Source organism: Fusarium mangiferae, assembly GCF_900044065.1.
Source record: "Fusarium mangiferae strain MRC7560 genome assembly, contig: FMAN_scaffold009, whole genome shotgun sequence".
Classification (NCBI taxonomy): domain Eukaryota; kingdom Fungi; phylum Ascomycota; class Sordariomycetes; order Hypocreales; family Nectriaceae; genus Fusarium; species Fusarium mangiferae.
The window spans coordinates 1,296,032-1,318,406 of record NW_024573929.1 but is presented as its reverse complement, the minus strand read 5'-3'; the positions used below and the strand labels follow the sequence as shown (position 1 = coordinate 1,318,406).

The 22,375-nt window shown below is 50.5% G+C and overlaps 5 protein-coding genes across 5 annotated transcripts; 2 read left to right on the top strand and 3 right to left on the bottom strand.

Moving 5' to 3' along the window:
* Window positions 1-345: 345 nt before the first annotated feature.
* On the top strand, window positions 346-5,132 carry FMAN_12513 (putative PENTAFUNCTIONAL AROM POLYPEPTIDE; the record flags this gene model as incomplete). The annotated part of the gene is made up of 2 exons (XM_041835060.1): window positions 346-4,989; window positions 5,067-5,132. The coding sequence occupies 2 exons, from the start codon at window positions 346-348 to the stop codon at window positions 5,130-5,132; spliced, it is 4,710 nt and encodes a 1,569-aa protein (XP_041685262.1).
* A 1,860-nt stretch (window positions 5,133-6,992) lies between these two features.
* On the bottom strand, window positions 6,993-8,861 carry FMAN_12512 (uncharacterized protein; the record flags this gene model as incomplete). Its single annotated transcript, XM_041835059.1, has 2 exons — window positions 6,993-8,137; window positions 8,198-8,861. 2 exons carry the CDS (start codon window positions 8,859-8,861, stop codon window positions 6,993-6,995), a joined length of 1,809 nt encoding a protein of 602 aa, XP_041685261.1.
* A 5,122-nt stretch (window positions 8,862-13,983) lies between these two features.
* FMAN_12511 (Histone H4) lies at window positions 13,984-14,452 on the bottom strand (the record flags this gene model as incomplete). The annotated part of the gene is made up of 3 exons (XM_041835058.1): window positions 13,984-14,147; window positions 14,199-14,336; window positions 14,443-14,452. The coding sequence occupies 3 exons, from the start codon at window positions 14,450-14,452 to the stop codon at window positions 13,984-13,986; spliced, it is 312 nt and encodes a 103-aa protein (XP_041685260.1).
* Window positions 14,453-16,016: 1,564 nt separating this feature from the next.
* On the top strand, window positions 16,017-16,566 carry FMAN_12510 (Histone H3; the record flags this gene model as incomplete). Its single annotated transcript, XM_041835057.1, has 3 exons — window positions 16,017-16,092; window positions 16,174-16,310; window positions 16,369-16,566. 3 exons carry the CDS (start codon window positions 16,017-16,019, stop codon window positions 16,564-16,566), a joined length of 411 nt encoding a protein of 136 aa, XP_041685259.1.
* A 672-nt stretch (window positions 16,567-17,238) lies between these two features.
* FMAN_12509 (putative DNA-directed RNA polymerase I) lies at window positions 17,239-22,327 on the bottom strand (the record flags this gene model as incomplete). The annotated part of the gene is made up of 2 exons (XM_041835056.1): window positions 17,239-22,087; window positions 22,146-22,327. 2 exons carry the CDS (start codon window positions 22,325-22,327, stop codon window positions 17,239-17,241), a joined length of 5,031 nt encoding a protein of 1,676 aa, XP_041685258.1.
* Window positions 22,328-22,375: the final 48 nt, after the last annotated feature.

Below are 22,375 nucleotides of genomic sequence, written 5' to 3'. Positions count from 1 at the left end.
TATACTTAAATATATAACTAATTAACCTTATATTTAAGAATAGTTAAAGTAATATTAATAAAGAAATAGTAGTTTAAACTAGAGATTAAGTACTTTATATCTCCTTTCTGCCCTTCTTTAATTAACTTTTAACGCTTAGCATTTTACTAGTCTCTTCTCGTCATAGAGTCAGAGCTTGGTCCGTGATCGGACAGACCCCTCTAAATTTTACTCACATGCCACCGCAACCTAGATCCCCTGCCCCGCCAATCCATAGTCAACGAAAGACTTCCAACCTTAACTCAATTGAATTCTCACGGCCAAGAAGCAAGCAAATCTCGGGTCATCTTGAGACCTGCTGTGACCATGGCTCAAGCCGAGAGACAAGATCCGACTAGGATCTCAATTCTAGGCGAGCCAAATATCATCGTCGATCACGGCCTTTGGCTTAACTTTGTTGTTGATGACCTTCTCCAAAACACGCCTACGTCGACCTACGTCCTCATCACAGATACCAATCTTTTCGACACATATGTGCCTGCCTTTCAAGCTCGTTTCGAGGCGGCTTCCCAAGCAACAGCCACTCGGCTGCTCACGTACACCATCCCACCAGGAGAGGCTTCCAAAAGCCGTGAGACAAAGGCCGAGATAGAGGATTGGATGCTCTCCCAACAATGCACCCGCGACACGGTCATTATAGCTCTTGGTGGCGGCGTCATGGGAGATATGATCGGCTATGTTGCTGCCACCTTCATGCGTGGTGTCCGGTTCGTCCAAGTGCCCACGACATTGCTCGCCATGGTTGACTCGTCGATTGGTGGAAAGACTGCCATTGATACTCCAATGGGCAAAAACCTTGTCGGTGCTTTCTGGCAGCCGAAGCGTATCTATATTGACTTGACGTTCCTCGAGACGTTGCCCGCCCGCGAATTCATCAATGGGATGGCTGAGGTTGTCAAAACCGCCGCTATTTGGAATGAGACTGAGTTTACTATTCTTGAGGAATCAGCAGCTCGCATCCTTGAATGCGTTCGATCCAAGGGCAAAAGCCGCTTGGACCCCATCCGAGATGTGCTGAAGCGCATCGTTATCGGCTCAGCGGGCGTCAAAGCAGAGGTTGTGTCTAGTGATGAACGAGAGGGTGGTCTCCGTAATCTTCTCAACTTCGGTCACTCCATTGGACACGCGTTCGAGGCTATCTTGACGCCACAGCTTCTCCACGGCGAAGCCGTTGCTATCGGCATGGTCAAGGAAGCAGAGCTCGCACGTCACCTCGGTGTTTTGCGTCCTGGTGCAGTTGCCAGGCTCGTCAAGTGCATCGCCAGTTACGATCTTCCAACCTCGCTCCGTGACAAGCGTGTCATCAAGCTGACAGCGGGTAAGAAGTGTCCTGTGGATATTCTTCTTGAAAAGATGGGTGTGGATAAAAAGAACGATGGAAAGAAGAAGAAGATTGTTCTGCTCTCGGCCATCGGCAAGTGTCACGAGCCACGAGCCAGCGTTGTGGAAGATAAGGTAATCCGGACCATCTTGTCATCATCTATTCGGGTCACCCCTGGTGTTCCCAAGGATCTTAACGTCACAGTGGCTCCGCCAGGCTCAAAGAGCATCTCCAACCGAGCTCTCATCCTAGCCGCCCTGGGTTCAGGAACTTGCCGCATCAAGAATCTTCTCCATTCCGATGATACCGAGTACATGCTTTCGGCCATCCATCAGCTCGGAGGCGCTTCTTACTCCTGGCAAGAAGCCGGAGAGGTCCTGGTAGTTGAAGGCAAGGGTGGCAATCTGCGAGCAAGTAAAGCCCCTCTATATTTGGGGAATGCCGGCACAGCATCCCGCTTCCTGACTACCGTTGTCGCCCTTGCCACCCCTAGCCAGGAATCTCGTGTCAACATTCTGACTGGCAATGCAAGAATGCAGGTTCGTCCGATCGGCGCACTGGTTGATGCCTTGCGCTCCAACGGTGTCGAAATCGAGTATCTTGGTAAGGAGAATAGTCTACCCTTGCGAATTGATGCCGCTGGTGGATTCAGGGGGGGGGATATCGAGCTTGCCGCGACCATTTCATCACAATACGTTTCATCAATTCTCATGGCCGCTCCTTACGCCAAGAACCCTGTAACACTGCGTCTGGTTGGAGGCAAGCCTATCTCCCAGCCCTACATCGACATGACTATCACCATGATGGCCTCCTTCGGGATCAACGTGGAGGTTTCTTCGGATGAGCCCAACACCTATCATATCCCTCAGGGTACTTATAAGAACCCTCAGGAGTATACCATCGAGAGTGACGCGAGTTCTGCGACTTACCCCCTTGCAGTTGCCGCCATCACTGGTACCAAGTGTACAATTCCCAACATTGGCTCAAAGTCCCTGCAGGGAGACGCCCGCTTCGCTGTTGATGTCCTGAAGCCTATGGGTTGTTATGTTGAGCAGTCCGACCACTCCACAACTGTCAGTGGTCCTGCCCCTGGTCAGCTCAATGGCCTTGCTCACGTTGATATGGAGCCCATGACCGACGCATTCCTCACGGCGTCAGTTCTGGCCGCTGTCGCTTCGGGGACAACCCGAATCACGGGCATTGCTAATCAACGCGTCAAAGAGTGTAATCGAATTGCCGCTATGAAGGATCAGCTTGCAAAGTTTGGCGTGCAATGTAATGAGCTTGAGGATGGCATTGAGGTGCTCGGTAAGAGCCGAGATGGCGGTGTAGTGACGCCAGAGGTTGGTATCCATTGCTATGATGACCATCGTGTTGCGATGAGCTTTAGTGTCCTTGCAGTTGCCTCGCCTGGCCCTGTAGTCATCACGGAGAGGGAGTGTGTTGGCAAAACCTGGCCAGGGTGGTGGGACATTCTCTCCCAAACTTTCAATGTCGACATGGTCGGTGAAGAGCCAGACGTTGATGAGGATGACCACGAGAGCCAAGAGGCAGTTTTGAAAGGCTCAGTCTTCATCATCGGAATGCGAGGCGCCGGCAAGACTACCGCTGGTAACTGGATGGCCAAACTTCTGGGTTGGAAATTCATCGATTTGGATCAGGAGCTGGAGAGGCGTGCCGGGCGGACGATTCCCGAAATGATCAGAGGTGACCGTGGGTGGGAGGGTTTCCGTGCGGACGAGCTGGAACTTCTGCGGGATGTCATGGAGAACAATAAGACAGGCCATATCTTCTCTTGTGGTGGTGGTCTGGTCGAGACTCCGGAGGCCAGAGAGATGCTCAAGAGCTACGGCAAAGGCGGTGGCACTGTCTTGTTAGTTCATCGCGACACCGACCAAGTGGTTGAATATCTCAACCGTGACAAAACCCGGCCGGCCTATACCAGTGAGATCCGACAGGTCTATTTGCGCCGCAAGGACTTCTACAACGAGTGCAGCACACATCTTTACTACAGCCCGCACTCCGAATCGTCTGGCTCCAAGGCGGAGATTCCCTCCGACTTCCGGCAATTTGTACATTCTATTGCGGGCAGAAACTCTCATCTCAGAGACGTTTTAAACAAAGACCACAGTTTCTTTGTGTCTCTGACTGTGCCTGACGTTGATGAGGCTGTTGGCCTTGTGCCAGAAGTTGTGGTTGGCTCTGATGCTGTCGAGCTAAGGGTTGATCTGCTCCAGGATCGTTCCATCGACTCTGTTACTCGTCAGGTTTCGACTCTTCGCGCCTCAGCGAAGAAGCCTATCGTTTTCACGTTAAGGACCGAGTCTCAGGGTGGTAAATTCCCTGACAGTGCCTACGAAGAAGGTCTCCAGCTCTACCGCCTGGCTTTGCAGATGGGTCTGGAGTACGTCGATGTTGAAATGACGCTTCCTGACGACATCATCCAAACAATAACAGAATCTCGCGGGTATTCACGCATAATCGCCTCTCACCATGACCCTAAGGGTACTATGTCTTGGAAGAATGCGTCGTGGATTCAGTACTACAATCGGGCTCTCCAGTACGGCGATATAATCAAGTTGGTCGGTATTGCTCGCACTCCTGAGGACAACTTCGACCTTGCCAAATTCAAATCTCGAATGCAGGAAGCGCAGAAGACACCCATGATTGTCATGAACATGGGCAAAGCTGGAAAGTTGAGTCGTGTACTCAACCGGTTCTTGACGCCAGTGTCTCATCCTGCCCTACCCTTCAAGGCCGCACCAGGCCAGATGTCCGCGTCTGAGATACGCCGTGCTCTGGCATTACTCGGCGATCTGGACCCATACAAATTCTATCTGTTTGGAAAGCCCATCTCAGCATCTCGCTCGCCTGCTCTTCACAACACCCTGTTCGGGCAGATGGGTCTGCCTCATCAGTACCATCGTCTCGAGACGGACAAAATCGAGGATGTACGTGAAGTGCTGAGGTCTTGTGATTTTGGAGGCGCCTCGGTCACCATACCTCTCAAGTTGGATATTATGAGTCAGGTTGACGAGCTCTCTGCTGCAGCTCAGGCCATCGGAGCTGTCAACACCGTTGTTCCCTTAGGCAAGGCTGACGCCAATGGCCGTCGACGACTTTTGGGAGACAACACAGACTGGAGAGGCATGGTACACGCTCTTCATGACGCCGGTATCGAGGAACAGGCAGGCTCTGATACAAGAGGAGCAGCCATGGTCGTGGGCTCTGGCGGGACTACTCGAGCTGCCGTCTTTGCCCTGCACTCTCTGGGGTTCAGCCCAGTTTACATTGCCGCTCGCAACCAGGCCAAGGCAGACGCACTTGCAGCTGACTTCCCCAGCGATTACAGCCTACAAGGCCTGAGCCAGGCTTCAGACATAGACAAGGTCTCGCCGAACGTCAAGGTCGTCGTCAGTACTATTCCCGCTGATCGGCCTATCGACCCTATTCTGCGGGAGCTCGTAGCTGTCGTACTCAGTCGGCCAGCTATTAACGAAGAGCGCCGAGTCCTCCTCGAGATGGCATACAAACCCAGCCATACCCCGATAATGCAGTTGGCAGAGGATGCCGGTAACTGGACCACAATTCCAGGGCTAGAGGTTCTTGCCTCTCAGGGGTGGTATCAGGTAAGTTCACTTATGACATGACCATACCTTTGCTGTGGTAGGAAGGATAGTTCAGCCAACTAATGTGGTCTATTCAGTTTGAGCTCTGGACGGGAATTACACCCCTTTACGAGGACGCCCGCGCAGCCGTTCTCGGCCTATGATGAAAGGTCTCGACTCGAATAAAACAACGACGACGTAATTTGGCACAAGCTGTAGGCTCCTGTGTACCGGCCACTTGGTTTCTACTTACAAGGGCGCTCAGATATAAGGTGCAAGAAGGGCTATGGCGCTGGTGGAGAGATCGGGAACAAAACAGGACAGTTGGATAGAGTTAAGCCGTGTTGAGCTGAGGAAGGGCTATGGTTATGGCTATGGTCCGATGAGGTGGGGTGAGGTGTGCGTTGCTATTCACAGAGAGAATGCATGTTGTTCATTACTGCGTACGTCGTTCGGCCATATGTTGTTGCTTCTGGTAAAGCTGGGGAAATGGAGTGGCCCCAAGCTGTGACGTTATCCAGACTCTCCCTACTGCCGTGCCGTGCCGCAAAGAGTCATGTGTGCAACTCCGTACCCTGGATTAAGAATTGGGTTAAGTGGATATCTGTGACGAAATTACGGTACACTTGTGAAATCGGCCGAACAAGAAGTTGAAGAAGAGTTTACCAGAAAGAACAACAATGCCTTGAACTATGATTCTTGCTTGCTATGGAGCCAGCTATACTATTCTAGACCCATGCAGAGAGGAGCAAAGGAACTGTGACCCTTGTGACGTCGCTGCATCCATGTCAGTTATAAGTAACCATCACCAAAGGTAGCGGAGGGTGAGCTTGAAACTGATCGGCAGTAAAATAAAGTCGCATCCATCATCAATGCACTCTTATGATCGATTCCAAGGGTCGGATCTACAGTGGTAGCTAGCGCCAGCTGTTTATGGGCGGTCTAAACTTAGGGGGATGCTGCTTACTTGCCGCATTGATATGCATCACGTTGCAACATGCACATACATCTGGCTGTCATTAGGCGCTGGGGGAAGCAAGTGCATGTCTTTGAATCTGATAATCTTCTTTCTTTGTGTCACATTATATCATACATCGTCATAATCTATAATTGTCGCTTGTCTCCAAAAATAACAAAATACAGTCGGTAATGAGCTAACCCTTGCTGTTTCCCGTCCTCCTGTCGACAGCTGAAAGCGCCATTAGTCTCTCTCCCTGTCAATGCAGTCATCAGGCATCATGCATGACGTTCAACTCGCAGAAGCGACTTGACTCAAATTCCAATCCTAGGTATCATCTGCCCAAAGGGATAAAGACAAAACTCGCTATAGTAAACAAAACCAAAACGCTCCTGTTTTCTTTTTGTCTAGACCAGGTCCCTATCAATCCAATCCAATTTTTTCCATAACAAACATGAGGTGTTTCTGGCCGGCCAGATGACCTGGTACAAGTGTCAAAATAGGTAGATACATGCAAGACGCATAGGAAATGTCCTTCGATGAGGTGCCATAACAACCGAAACAACTGGAATCAGGATAATGTACAATGACAACGAATGACAGTCCGCTATCCATGACGGACGCCATGTCATCATCAGGGAGCGTCGGAGAGAGACACTGGTCGGTGACTGAAACTTGTGTGGGCCCATATGATGTCACCGTCATAGTGTGTGGGTGGCTCATGACGTAGCCAGATTGACCGGAAAGGACCCTTCCTGCAGGAAGAGACCCTTAGACCCACCTGCCCGCACTAGGGCCTAGGGCGCTATCGGTTTGGCACTTTGTCGACCAACCCGATTCAAGTAAATTGAAGCCTTGCGGTGATCGGTCCACAACCGCCAAGCCTTGTTTCGACGGTGGTAAACGTCATGCGGCATCATCTAGGGAGCCCCAGACTAACGGCACGGCGCCAATCCTAGAATGACTTGGACAGTCTTCTGGGGGCTCCCATCGGCAAAATTCTTGCCTCAGAGCAAGCATGGTGTGTTGGGGCTGGCCGGCTGGCCTTGTACGCCGCGGGTGCAACTCAAGCACCGGCTCTTCGACGATGCTTGCCTGGAAGTTCCACGTCCGGATGGCATACGCGATAGTGTCTGGTTAGAGCATCCGCACGACTGAATGTCTTCTCCTCAGTGCAAAGATCACATCGAACCTTTTGCTTCCGAGCGTTGTGAATGGTGTCCTCATGGCGAGTGAGATCATATGGCCTAGAGAAGATAGTGTTGCAGGGCTTGCCAGTACTCGGGTTGATCCTGTCGCAACGATGAGGGCCCGCCTGTGTGTTCAACAGTGCAGATGTCATACCCATATTACGAGGTTGCGAAGGTCCGAGGTTCTGCGTCTGCCTGTGGCCTTCCCGCTTGTGCTTCTGAAGTAGTGCTGGAGTTTCAAATCGTAATGTGCAACCGTGGTATGTGCAGGTGTAAGTGCCGCCATCAGCAGCAGTGCTGCCGGGGCGGGTTGCAGGGGTAACATTCCGCGATTCGTTCGAGCTCGATCCAGCGGAGCTCAAGCGAGGTGGTGTCTCGTGGTTCATCCGCGGGTGTGCAATAAACGGATATTGTTGAGGCACCGAAATCCCATTGGCTGCGTGCGATGATAGGAAGTTGAAGTGATTTTGGCTGTGGGTGTCGTGCATAGATTCCTGAGAGCTAACCATAGACTTTGGAAACTGCTCCAGATCGAAGCCCGAAGAGCTCTGAGGAAACAGAGGGAAATTGTTGTCACCCTCAGACTCATTGAACTCAAGAATCGCATCCTTTGGAGAAATGGTCTTCGGGGTCTCGGGCTCCTGCTTCATGCTCATCTGTTGACGTATGACCTGAGCATCTTGATGTGCCTTATTCTGCTCGCGTATGCGCTGGGCACTGTTGAACGTCAAGTTCTGTGGAAGTCCATGGCTGCCAAACTCATGGGCGGGAGAAGGGGCGAGAGGCGAGCCGGTTCTGAAGGGCGATCTATCTCGCGAGTTGCTAGAGACTGGCGATTGAGCAGCACTTAGATGCTGGTTGTTGGCGGCGTTGAGTCGCTGACTGAAAACATCGTTTGTAGGTGATAAAGATACCTGAGTTTGCGAGGGAGGGGTTGATGTGATAGCAAAGTTGGGGCTGTAGAGTTCATCTGCGTAAATGTCTGTCATGGTTCTGTCAAGTTTTGGGGCATTGGCAAAACCTGGATAAACAAAATGTGAGCTTATATTCATGGATGTAAGGCCGCCGTCGAGGAGATTACCTTTTCGCCTTCTCTCCGAGTTATCTGCTTCACCAACTGTAGGAGTAGCAGGTGAGTCACCCGCTATGGAACTCGCCACTGAGGCGGGGTGTGATCGTGATGAGCCACCAGAGAAGTCAGGAGCTTGCATCAAAGTCCGATCCATCCTTGGCTTGCTGCTTGGTCCTGACAGAGTGATCGGATAGGCCATATCAGGCATAGCATTCTGCTCCAAGCCTCCGCAAGTCTGGTATCCAGCATAAGAGGCCATCGACTTGGCCAGGTGATAATATGAGGGATTGCTCTGGTCGTTTGCGTCGGTGATTGCAATATGTGGGTTCGATGTGTTGTGGTTGAAGGGCGAGGCAGGCCCAGCTGTTGAAGACCCTAGAGACGACAGAGAAGACTCGCGCTGATGAGTCCCACGAGGTAACCTGTGAGTCTGTTGGGCAAGTGCTCCCCAAGCTTCGGGCTGCATGAGGTCAGTGGGAAGTTGTTGACTCAAAGTAGTGATCTCGTCTTCGTAGGTCGATCGAGGAAGATCAGAGTAGGCAACAGAGTTGTATTCGGTATGGCAGTTCTGAGAGTAGGGAAACTGCTGGTGCTGCTGAGAGTTGGGAGAGTTGTGTTGTAGTTGTTGTTGGAGCTGAAGTTGCTGTTGATGTAGTCGAGGGATCGATAACATGGTGATGTTGTAAAAGATGAGTTTATGTTTAGAGTTGAGAGAAAGTGGCGAAAGGTGGGAATGGTCGCTTTTTAAAGAAAGCTGGGACCGTTTAGATGAGCAACAAGGTGTGAGTGATGGAAGCCAAAAGACTGATGGATAAGGTACCTACATAAGGCAAGGGAAGGTTAGTAGGTACAGTACAGCGCTGGAGTCGATGAAGTCACTAGGTGCACCCCCACCGGGCCGAGACTAAAAAAGACCCTGGGCCCACTCGATGATGCACAGGACAGCACCGAGGCCGGGATCTGGAAAGAATCGCTGGGTACCTAGCGCATGCCCCGACAGGAGCCGTGGAAGAGGGTACCGCAGCAGGAAGTGAGAGGTCGATTTGCGGTATGTAACCCGGTAAATGTAATGGTGGTGTGGGCTTGATGACTCTTGGACAATTCGATGCGATGAGGGTGGGTGCCGTACGTGTGGTATGCAACCTCGACAGGTTGTGAAGTAATTAATGTACCATGGTAAGAAGTATGTCGTGGTGTGTGGATAATGTATATCGTCACGCCAGACTCGAAGCCGTTGTCTTGCTTCGTTTTTCCCTCCTAGGTCAGCGGCGGATTGGCAGTTATGCGACGCGCTACTACGTAAGTAAGGTAGGTTTAGGTATATGTGTGTGTGCACTCGCTTGCTCCTGGTGAAGTTTAGATGAATGATGGCTGATTGATCATGGATGATGATGATGATGATGATGTCTGTCTGGGTCACCCATTCGATATGGCCATATGGTTGCTGATCTTCCCGCTGCTTCAGGTCACTTCCGGTACCTTCTCAATCGCCGTGCACTGACGATAATTTGTGGCCATACACATAATCCTCTCCTCTTGATTTCAAATATCCCGTCCCTCTTCCTCTTCCTCTCCCTCCTCGCGAGACGAGCAACCGAACAGCGAGGTGTTGGCTGACTGACTAATTGGGCCCCCAAGCCCTCCCGTAACGGACATGTCCACTCCCACTCCGGGGATCCAAAGATGCATGCCCGTATCAAGCAATGGTACGTATCATTTAGGTTTGTTCAAGGTTCGGGTTCAAGGGCCAAGGCCAGCTTGCACCCAAGGCTGCAGGGCTCTGACGCCGATAGGGGCCCATCACAACCGGTGCCCAATAGGCTCTCTCAATTCCTTGGACTCTGACGCTGTTCAGGAAAATCTTAACCCGGCCCAGCACGCTCAAGTTTTTTTTTGACCTCTTGAAGGGTTCCACTGACGTAGTCTAGCCCCGCCGATCCTCCCATTTGTTTTGTGATGAATGGATACGTATCTTCCTCGCACAGCCACATCTCGTGGTTTATCATCTGGTTCCGACGCCACTCTTTCATATTCCGCCACAATCCATGCGAATCTCTACCCCACCATTTGTAATCACATGATGACTCTTGGTCAAGGTCACATGAGACATGTCGTCGTATGTTGATTCATCACGGTTGGAAATTTCGACTCAGCTGGCCAGATTTTAACCAGTCCTGGGGAGCCTTGGAACTCAAATCAGGGGAGCTAAGAAAAAATATTTGCAGAGTCGTCGTATGACACGCCCTATGGTGTGACTAACTATACCATGCATGTATAGTACAAACATGTATGTGACTGTCTCATTGATTCAAGACAACACCTGTTCAAGCGTTACCACCTACCCGGAGGACACTGCTCGATAGGGTAAAGACACAAAAACAAGAAAGAAAAAATCTCTATCCCATGCTCCCTATTGACCATGGGGATACGGAGTACACACTCGCTCGACGCAGGAACCGACCCTGGTCGCATCTCGTTGGTCGGGAACAGTTCAACAATCGATGAAATGAAATGATATAATTGGATGAACATTTGTTCGAATTCTTCGCTGCAGTGCATTCTCGGCCTGACCGATCCGCTACCAGCCGTCGGATGCAATCGGACTTTGTGCTCCAGCCAATCAGACGTGTGGCTCGTTGGAAACTAAGCCCCAAGCTCTAATTTTACAGTCCATTCTTAGGCTGCCCAGATCGATCTCGTTTGGTCCCGCCTGTTTCTAGAAGCCTTTGTGGTCTGTTTCTCCGCGAACTGACTGAGCTGCCTCCGTGTCCCAGCCCAACGGGTTTTCCGGCACGATTAACTCCTCGGACAGTTTTGATGATCGCTTCGATTCCCCGATGCTCGGACAAAACTTCCCATTATAGATGGTCAAGGAGCCTGGAACTCTTTTTGATGATAACACCTATCCGGAAAGATGCATGAGTATTTTCGCAAGGTGGGCAAACGCTTCGGCTGAGATAACTCGGCACTTTGAACCAGGACCATATGGATGGAACTTGCGGGCCATAAGGTAGGCACGAAAACAAAATCCTTTATCGTTAGAACCACCTTACCTTAGTACTTACCTACCTGGGTCTGTGTAAAATAGGTATGCAAGATGTAGGTATCATTTGGGCCGGGGGTGCGACTTTGTCGGCAAAAGCTCATGACTTAGAGTTGCATGCCATGTTCATCTCGATCTTGCTTCCTTCCCCGGTCCGAGAACCAACAAGTGACATGCACAGCGTCTACAGGTAGTTACAAACTCCTCAAGGAGCAAAGAAACTCAAGACTTGAGAAGAGGATGCCAAAATAAACTTATCAAGGCGGCCCTCTAAGCTTAGGCTAGATTTACCTAAATAATTTTGTCGCTCAGGGTCAAGTACCTGAGTTTTCTTTCCTCCCTAGATACTGCAGCGTGAAATGAATATCAGCTACTGTAATTCTCAGCTATGCCAAACGTTTATGAGCCATAGTGTAGCCTACCTGGGACTAAGTGCTGGTCTTCCGTCCGTTGGGTCCGCGTAGGGCTGGCGGCGAAAATCTCAGCACAGTACCCGTACCCGCAACGGCGGCGGCTGAGGCCGGCACCGGGTGATCCATCTATCGCTATTAGAGTCTGAGCATCTATCTCACTACCAGCGCAAAGTATATCCGATGGCTTATAGTAACCAAGGTACCGATAGTCTTTACCGCATGTCCGTGCGTGTGAATAGTATGCCAATGTGTTTCCCCTAACACTGCGGAGTAGATACGATCCAATTTGCACATCGGCATATTGTCAGCCATCCGGCTCTTCAATCCTCCGATTTAGTTGTCGTCGAACAGGATGGTTAGAGGATTAACAGAGCTGAGCAACCACCAAGCTGTGTGAGAAACAATGCTTGATTGAGGCATTGTTATGCTACGTTACAGGGGTCTTAGACAGTACACTATTCGATTCGATGTAAGCTGGTACCGACTGAATGGTCAAGGCGTTTCTCGGTACGACATAGTTGTTCCATCATTCGTTCCAAATATCCATCTCGAAATCTACAGTACATTTGTTGTCCGCACAGATAGATCTGATCATCGATATCCAGCTTCCACCGTTCGGCTTGTCCGTGTGGGGGGGCTCATGCATGCATAGCTTAATGACAATGGGCTATGGTTTTAGTCATGGCCATTCATTCATTATCTCCGGCGCTCTCGGGTTTTCAGAGTAATCCGATCATGTCTAACTCCAACTTCCCGGAGTCATTTGTAATCCCCGTCATCATTTAGCCACCTTCATGGCTGAGTAATAGTTGATTAATGCAAACGGTCTTTTTTTCTCCTGCTGTTTATCCGTAGGTAGTAGGCATGAGCCAAGCCTGGTAAATTCCGCTCCCGGTTGTGTCTGCGTCTGCGGCGGCCTCGACCTAATTTTAGCAAACATCCACGTGGTCCAGGCCCGACGATCCTTTGTTCTCGCCACCCGTAGGCTCCGTAATCCGATACCCTCGGCCGATTGGCAAGAGCATGAGATGTATACGAATATTGATCTATCGAGTGACATGCCTGCCTGTATCTGTTTTCCCTTGCTTAGTACATACCTAATAATCTACGGGGTTGCAATACGTTACGTATCGGCCAATTTCAAGCTATTGGATAGTTAGTTTCACTCCGACCGCAGTTGCCAAGCTTCAGAATGCTGATCACCAGGCGAGATATAGACTGTTCCAGGACCGCATTTATTCGGTCACCCAAGGCCTGTCGCGTTCGTATTCTCTCAACCGGCCCCAATGAATACGCAGTGAAGTGGCTCATTGATGAAGGTAGTGCAACAGCGATTATTGAGAGGTTACCAGCTGTCTCCAACTTGACACTCAGTTTTGTTGTCGGTCTCCAGGGTAGGCGGAGGCCTCGGCAGCCTGGGCAGTCTGTGATGTGAGTGAACAACCAATACATTGATATTGAGACCAACAATGTAATCATTTCATTTATTTATTTTCAAAGAGGTTTCATCTGGAGCTGCCACGGGTATGTGCTGACGTGTTTAACGTGAGCCTTATGTGAAAGCCAGCCGTCAAACACTTTGTTCAGTTTCAAAGTGTCTCAAGTGGTGCCATGCTTGTTGTAGACTTCGACCTACGTTTCTCCCGAAAGCCAAGCTCTGGATACCGGTGTAGACAGAAACCCCTGATGCGTAATGTAGTGAGATAGAGGCAAGGATACAACGTGAAAGTCGTCTAAGCCTGTTCCAGAACGCGAGTATTGAAAATCATCCACATATACGAGACATGCCAAATCTCGCGACGTTGACCGCATCCTTCGACCCAAATATACCCTACGAGGATCTACTTCCATATACTCAACAACTTAGTGTAAGCGGAAAGCTACATGGCGTACGTGTTAATGATAATCGATATAAAGATGGACATTACTTCATGAAATGCCGTCAACTATCCTAATCGTGAGGAATCAGACGCGTTCATGGAAGCAGTGATAGCGACATACACGCAAACATGCCCCAACGGCATGCAACGTGCACGGTATCTATTCGCGTCCACAACCCGGCGCGCGACAGGCTGAAGACGCGGGCAATGTCGAAGTTCACAAACAGCCTAAATAGTACAGCAGGATGTTCACATTAATTCAAATATGCACTATGTGATGATCAATATCGCCTCGACGGCATGTTCGATTATCCCCGAATGTAATCCCCCATTTCCCTATGATACATAACACCCAAAAACAAGACCGGACCCATTTGTCGTCATGAAACACCCTACATGGTCCTGCGCAGCAAGCAGTCGACCGCAAAGATTCGTAACAGCATGTAAAACAGAGTGCGCTTAACCACCGAAACCGTAGAGGGTGCGGCCTTGTCGCTTCAGGGCGTATACAACATCGAGAGATGTGACTGTCTTGCGCTTGGCGTGCTCAGTGTAGGTAACAGCATCACGAATGACACCCTCAAGGAAGGTCTTCAAGACACCGCGGGTCTCCTCGTAGATCACTGGGGGGTGTTAGTCACGGCCTAGATAGTATTGTGTAATGAACAGCTTACTGGCAGAAATACGCTTGACACCACCTCGGCGAGCGAGACGTCGGATGGCGGGCTTGGTGATACCCTGGATGTTGTCTCGCAAGATCTTTCGGTGACGCTTGGCACCACCCTTGCCGAGGCCCTTACCGCCCTTGCCGCCTGTGAAGATAAGTGTAAGCTTGGGGAGGAATCACGAGAGACGCGTCCACAACGCGTCGAATATGATCCGGCACGTATGCAGGTGCAGAGGCGAAGTGTCACTTACGTCCAGTCATTGTGATAGAGGGGGGGTTGGATGTTTGATTGTGTGTGGTATGTGTATACACTGGCAGTGTATGGTTATGTGCAGTCGATGTAGAGAGACGTTGGATGAAAGTGTTTGAGTATGAGATGCAGCAATGTAGAGCGGGAGTGGGAGAGCTTAAGTACGAGTGGGCCAGAATCGGGATCAGTTGGCTGGACCCACTGTGTGATCTTGATCCCTGCCGGGCGACGCGATCTGTGAGCAGAGGTGCCTAGTGACGCGAGTTTTTAAGCCGACGAATTAAAAATTCGGATTGCGTTGATTTTTGAAATCGAAAGCGGGGGTCGGTCTCAGGCTATCAGTTTCCGGCACTCAGCAGCATAACGCGCACCCGGCCAATTGAACTTGAGCCAGCCACCCACTTATGCAATTGGATGCAATGTTGTCCCACCAGTGTAAAGTCTCGTTGTAGGGTAGCTTTCGACTACAATATGTTTGTTAGTTCATGTGTGTAACATTGGCATACTGCAGTGTGGTAGAATTGTTGAGATGCTGTTATAAGCCCTATGGCATAAACTGTAGGCTATGTGACTTATTGTGTATCGTCTGTGGCGAATTGCGTTACGGTTGCGTTGAGATTACTGTTTAGTTAGAGACGGTTGAATGTGTCATTGAACGTACCCAACGACTCAAATGCCCAACTCGATGCAGAGACATTAGCACAAAAGCAACGTAACCAAATAATGTCAATTGAAGTCTAGATTTGAGTAACAATGTATCAAAAGAAAACAATATCAACAACTACTGTATCTGCACACTTACCAGAATAGCATCGTGCACAGTCCAGGCAACTAAGAACACATGAAGCCGTAGCCAATCATGGACTGATCAACAAGCATTACAATCTAACAGACTACAAAGACCGAACCATTCATCACATCCAACATCGCACAAGGCATACGCGTAGACTTATACAAAGACTGTATCGGGAAATGAGATAGCGACATGTTCCCCAGAGTGGACTGTGACTATGACTACTAATGATTATGACTACGACTGTGACTTGTGACTGTGGCCATCTCATGGACCGTTTCCCCAGGTCGAGTTTCGCCTCAGTCAATAATCGGGTGCCTGGACTGAAATTCACAACCGCGGACAGCAAATTCGCCATTGGCCGCCTGGCAAAATAGAGATCAGATTCCAACGGGTGGGCGACTTTGACAAGCGTGCGTGGGGCGCTACCTTACGCGTGCAGACGAGACAAATGGAAATTGGAGCCAATAGAAAATCAGCACGCGTGCAGCTTTTTTTTGCAGTCAGTGGTGCATTTTTCACCGGGCCCCATTTTTCCATTTTCGGTGGGTGATTGCAAACAATGCACTCCAATCAGCGCGCACGGTCCACTGCACTCAGATCAGCCGCCGCCTGCACACTCAGGTATAAAGGAATCCCCCCGCCTGCTCCCTCTCTCGACTTTTCCTTCTGCATCACACACCCACTTCAGCCTTCCACCCCCACAATCCATCAACAACAACCATCGTCAACCATCAACCACATACTCTTTTAACTCTTTATCTTCACGTCAATCTTCAGCAATGGCTCGCACCAAGCAGACCGCCCGCAAGTCCACCGGTGGCAAGGCCCCTCGCAAGCAGCTCGCCTCCAAGGCTGGTAAGTCTTCACCGCGACTCCAACTCGACGCGACACGCGTCGGTTAATCAAAAACATGGTCACTAACTTCATCACCAACAGCCCGCAAGTCCGCCCCCTCTACCGGAGGTGTCAAGAAGCCTCACCGCTACAAGCCCGGTACCGTCGCTCTCCGTGAGATTCGACGATACCAGAAGTCGACTGAGCTCCTCATCCGAAAGCTCCCCTTCCAGCGTCTGGTAAGCATCACCTGTAACACCGGTCACTGCTCGACACACACTAACATTCGACAAACAGGTCCGTGAGATTGCCCAGGACTTCAAGTCTGATCTCCGCTTCCAGTCTTCTGCCATTGGTGCTCTCCAGGAGTCCGTTGAGTCATACCTCGTCTCCCTCTTTGAGGACACCAACCTCTGCGCTATCCACGCTAAGCGTGTCACCATCCAATCCAAGGACATCCAGCTCGCCCGCCGCCTCCGAGGTGAGCGCAACTAAGCGATATCACATATGGGTATTCAGGAGGATCACGACTTTTTGCTTTGACACGAGGGATATCATGGTTAGGGGATAATTAAGGCGTTCACGAGGAACATGCTTTCTACAGTTGGGATGTATATTAAATGGCAAGCTAGTTAGCTGTCCCACGCAATTGACCACTGGTCTTTGATCATCATTTATCGTTCCTCGTGTGACTCGCCATTGATAGATTTATTATTTAGCTCAATCACCATCGCGCGCCGTCGCGTTTTCGACTCAAAACCCGAACGACGTAGCGCGACTGACTGCACACACGCGTCTGGTGTCAACTGAAGTTGTGTCACTGGTACCTGATCTGGTTGCCTACCTCATCGTGAACCGTCATTGTGCTCAATAATCAGCTGTGAAGGGAGCCTGACACTCAGCACATTTCCAACCCGCCACGATCCATATTAAATGACTCGTCGCCACAGCCTGTGCAAATAGTTGCACGGGATCAGTCACGCTCTCTAATCCATTCATCATTAACCGACTGCGTCATGCAATTATCAAACCCTACCGAGTTTTGCAAGGCTGGCTTCATGGTACCATTACTCTGTTGAAGGACGTGGTGGATTCAACGGCTTATCCCAACAAGGATTATATAATCGATCAAATTGAATGCATCTACTCTTTTTATTACAGACCAAATTACGCCAAAGAATCAACATGATATGTGGGAAGTTGCGCCAAAACATCGAAGCCACCTGTGCCAACTTTTCCAAGTCTACCCATCACCAGTCGACCACTGGGCGTAGATAGATCGTCCCAATCACCATCCAGCACAGCGTCCTTGAGGAATGCGAGCGTCGTCTCGAAACTCATCTTGGTGAAGGGACTGACGTTACCCTTCAGACCCATTCGGTTGAATGGTGTAAACCCACCATTCCTCGTCATGTGGTCTCCGATCAGGTTCAGGTGGCGGTTGTCCACCTTGATGCCGTGAGATCCGAAGACGCCGGCAAGTTCTTGCACGATGTTTTGGCGAGCTGCCTCAACACCGTACACAGCCAGTACGGCAGCGATGTCATTGGTCTGGATGCGGTTGGGGTCGATGAAATCGCTGTATCGCTGCATTGCCTGCAGGTTCACACCAGCAGTATGGATGACCTTTGCGTCCTTCTCCTCGACAAGGGTGCAGGCACCGACTCCAGAAATCTCCTGGATCACCGTCTTCTTCACAGCGTCTTGAACGAGGTTGAGCATGAGGACCTTGGGAATAGTTGAATCATACTCCAGTGTGAAACTGCAGCTAGCTCCCGTCTTCTCGTCGAACGAGAAGTCTGTGACTTCGGCGTATTGTTCAAGGACCCGGTTGACTCGTGCCTTTGCAGACCAGTCGATATCGTCGCCATCCCCGTCATCTTCTGCCTGCCAGGGGCTGCCACCGAAACCTTCATCCTCATCAGCATCATCCTCACCAGCATCTCGCTCCATTTCCTGCTGCACGGCATCATCGTCATCATCGTTGGGTCCATATGACACGGCCTCACTTCGTTTGGCTCGCTGCTTGGCATTCGTTGCGTCGTCATCACCGTCCTCGTCATCTTCATCATCCTCGAAATTGCCGGCAGCTTCGGCATTGGGAGCAACCACCTCCACAACACCAGCCTTGGTGCCAACATCGGGAGTGGCCATTGTAGACATAGTCATTCGCTTCCTGATGTCCTTCTTCACAAGAGTTAGCAGCCGGTGGAGGAGCTTCCTCTCAACAGCCTCGACAACGTCCGAGATGTTGATGGCGTATGTCTTGGTGTACTCCTCCGAGTCGAAGAACCGTATATCGACCTTGTATATCTTGGCTGATCCATAAATCTTGCCTTGACCAACCTTCTCTTCAACGTTAATGCTATCGAGTATGAAGCCAAGAGGTAACACTGATATAGACTTGGCGAAGATCTCTGCATCTTCTACAGACATCTCCTCGATTGGGTAAATAGACATGGCAGGGGTGGAGATCTTGTCGCTAGCTGTCATAAGTATCTCACGCAGTCGAGGGATACCCAGCGTGACGTTCTTGGCAGAGTGACCAGCCAAATGGAAGGTGTTCAGTGTCATTTGCGTCGAAGGCTCACCAACAGATTGACCCGCTACGATTCCGACAGCTTCTCCAGGCTCTACAAGAGACCGCAAGTATTTCATCGCGAACAGCATTTCCGCATTCTTCTTGTTGAGGCTCACACGGGAGAGTGCAAGCTTATTCTTATCCAATTTGTCTCGGATAAGGCCATCCTTATTCTCCTTGATGTATGAAGTCATGGCCTTGTAGAATTTCTCAGATGTGGCGAACGCAGTCGTGGCGGGATTGAAGAGACCTGAGATCGGATCCTGAGCCTTGGGATCTTTAATGTTGGTATGCTTGAGAGCCTTCTTCATGTATTTGGTGATCGCATCGCGGTGCATTCCCAGGCGGTCGCCAACGGTGGGGTTGTAACGGAGCTGTGAAGCCTCTGATGTGACGTTCTCCAGGATGAAGCTGAAATCAGTCAAATATTTCTGCTTAGAAACATCGAGACCATCCTCGCCATACAGGAACTGGATCATGGAGCCATCTGCATCTCGCACGGTGGTATCGTACGCGACCGTCAAACCCTCCATACCCTTGATAACGCATCGCTGCAGGTACCCGGAGCGGGACGTCTTGACAGCAGTATCAATCAGACCTTCTCGACCAGCCATGTGATGGAAATAGTACTCTTGAGGTCGGATACCTGTAAGGAAGCGCTGCACGATATAACCGCCAGCTCGAGCATGAGTCTCAAATGGGTTAAAGCATGGCAACGACTTGCCGCTGACCATGATAGGGACACGCCGACCCTCTAAAACTTGCTGACCAAGGTTACAAGAAATCAGCGAAGCATTGACTCTGGATCCCTTGGCACCGGATGTTGTCATGGCTTGCATCTGGTTGAAGGGGAAAGCCTTCTCGAGACCAACAGGCATGGTAGCTGTCTGGATCTTGTCCGTGATCTTACTAAGACCTTCCTTCATCAGAAGATCCAGACCTTCTTGTTTGCTGTCGTCGCGAAGTACCTCTTCCAGACGCTCCAATAGTAGAGGATCTCTGGGACCTGGGTCCTGCTCGAGAGATACGTAGGAAGATGCAACTCTGAGACCCACTGAGTCGGCAGGCACAAGCGCTTCTCGCCGTGCTTGCTCTCCCTCAGGTGTAAGTCTCAGATCATCCATACCACATGAGAAGGCCCTCATGTTGAGATATCGGGTGAGCAATCTACCTAGACTACTCAAGAGCTTACCCGCAACGGCGGGGCCATAAATCTCATGAACAGCGTGGATTACACCGCCAGAGCTGGGACCAATCTGCGACTTATCCAGAATACCGGTGATGAATTCGCCATCCTGAAAAACAACAGTTCCTTCTTCAGAGCTAACGCCCCACTGACTGGCTTTGATTTGTGTTTCCGCTTTCATGGAAAGCCCACCGTAGTTGGGGGGCTGCATGTTCTTCAAGATGGTGGTGATGACCTGCTTGCCAGTCCATCGAGCTACAGGTCGAATCACTGCAGGGGCAACAAGTTCGATTCTCTCGCCAACAATGTGGCCGCTCTCGGGCCGCAATGCGTTGTAAACCAGTTGTTGATAGTCGCCCTTGGTGAAGAATGTGTCGCGATTACAGAGAGCAACGGATACTGAGATATGATCCTGAATGAGACCTCGAAGAGGTTTTCCGGCAGTACCAGATAGATATTGGTGATCAGTGTCGGCAATCTGGAGGGCTTCGGCGCGGGCAACTTCGTTCTGGGGGAAATGCATGTTCATCTCATCACCATCGAAATCAGCGTTGTATGTGTTACAGTTGGCGTAGTGCATTCGAATCGTCTTCTCGCCAGGGAGAACTCGAACTCGATGTCCCATAATAGACGGCTTGTGAAGTGTTGGCTGCCTGTTCATCAGAACGACATCGCCATTGGTTAGATGGCGGTAGACCTTCTTGTTCCGGGTCCTAGCAGCATTACTGCTCGTGGGAGCCAGTAGCTGGTTCGCGAGAGACACACGATCGTCGACTGATTTGTTGCGAAGGTTGACGATCTGGCCATTTTCATTCTCGATAGCAAAAGCGCCGGGCCATTTGTCGACACCGTTGATGACAGCTTGTTGCATGTCTCTGAAGTTGTGACTGGTCACTGGCTCGGGATATGTCAACTTCTTTGCGAAGACAGGTGGGACACCGATTTCGTTGGTCTCAATATTGGGATCGGGTGAGATGACACTTCGAGCGGCGTAATTAACACGCTTTCCCATCATGTTCTTTCGGAAGAGACCTTCCTTCTTCTCGAGCTTCTGCTTGATGCCATCCTCGTTGCGCTTCGCTGCAGCACCTTGAACCGGGTTTTTATTTTTATCAATGAGCGCGTTGACTGACTCTTGTAGCTCTGCTGAGGCCTGATGCATCCTGTTGACATCGGCTTTTTCCTCCTGTAACTCCCTGTGTAGGCGCGCGATCGTCCCACAGCCTCTAAGAATATTTTTGTAAAGAGAATTTTGCTGGGCTTCAGAAATCTCGGACTCGCCTGTTCGAGCCTCGGGGCGGTAGCGGTTGGGAGGAACTAGGATGGTTGTCAAAAAGAACATGTCGGGCGTGACTTTGGTAGAGCTTCGGGTCGGGGGCTTCGCGTTGTATAGGAGGGAAACCAATTCTTGCTCCTTGGTGAACAACTCGTTGAGACGAGCTCGAACCTCCATAGCGCTGATATACCGCTGTGGAGAAGAAGAAATAGAAGCTGTGTCCGCATCTATCATCTCCGTGTCCTGATGGGCGACATCTCCATTAATGCGGGAAGTCTCACGAGCAGGAGAAGCCACATCTGCAACGCCCTCGTCGGAAGAGTATCCATCGGGCTTCTGTTTGGTTGCAGCTTGGTGGACCCTGGTCATAGCATCGGCCTGCTTGAAATTCTTCTGAGCCATCTTGGCCTTATCCTTATCAGACAGGGATCTCTCAAAGACTTTAACAAATCGATCCTTGCGGTATGAGGGCGAAATGCCACCACAGCTAGCGCAAACTCTGCGCTTGGTGATTTCTACCAGGAACTCCTTAATAATCTCACGACGCATTTCGCTCGATCCCTCGTGTTTCCCTCTCTTTGTTTCGCCTCTCTTGATCTTGATACCGTTAAGACACTTGTCGACGTACTTGTCTCTGGCGCGCGTTACGTTATCGATCGAGTTGGTGGCGCCCTCCTCCTCAGCTTCACTTTCCAATTCAGAGAAGTCGCCGAGCTCGATGGCCAGCTCGTTATCACCAATGGCGCCCACTACGTGAGCCTCTTGTATCAAGCCGTGCTGAAGGAGTTTTAGTTGGCACACATACTTGTGTAGTTCTTTCTGGGGAAGTCGGAATCCTTTGCAGTATACGCAGGCAGCCTTCAGGAGTCGGTAAGCTTGATCCATGAATACTGGATGATATACTGGCACAGGAAGTTGAATGTGTCCAGCATGTCCGGGGCATGTAGCCTGGTTCAAGTTACATGTTGTGCACCTGCCATTACGCTGTGAGAGGCTGTCTTCGTCAATCTTGGTATGTCAATGGAACTTACGGCGCATCGCCCCAAGATCCGAGGGCAGGGTCATAGAGACCGCCTGGTACAGGATTGAGAAGATTGTCAAACGTTTCGGGGTTCTCAATTCGCTTCACAGAGATTGCTCGGATTTCCTTTGGTGACAAGAACGTAAACTCAACGCTCTCTACCCCGGATGCGACCGGCTGTGCGATGTTCATGGTGACGTTACTGCCGCCCTTTCGAGCGAGTAATATGGCGATTGAGCG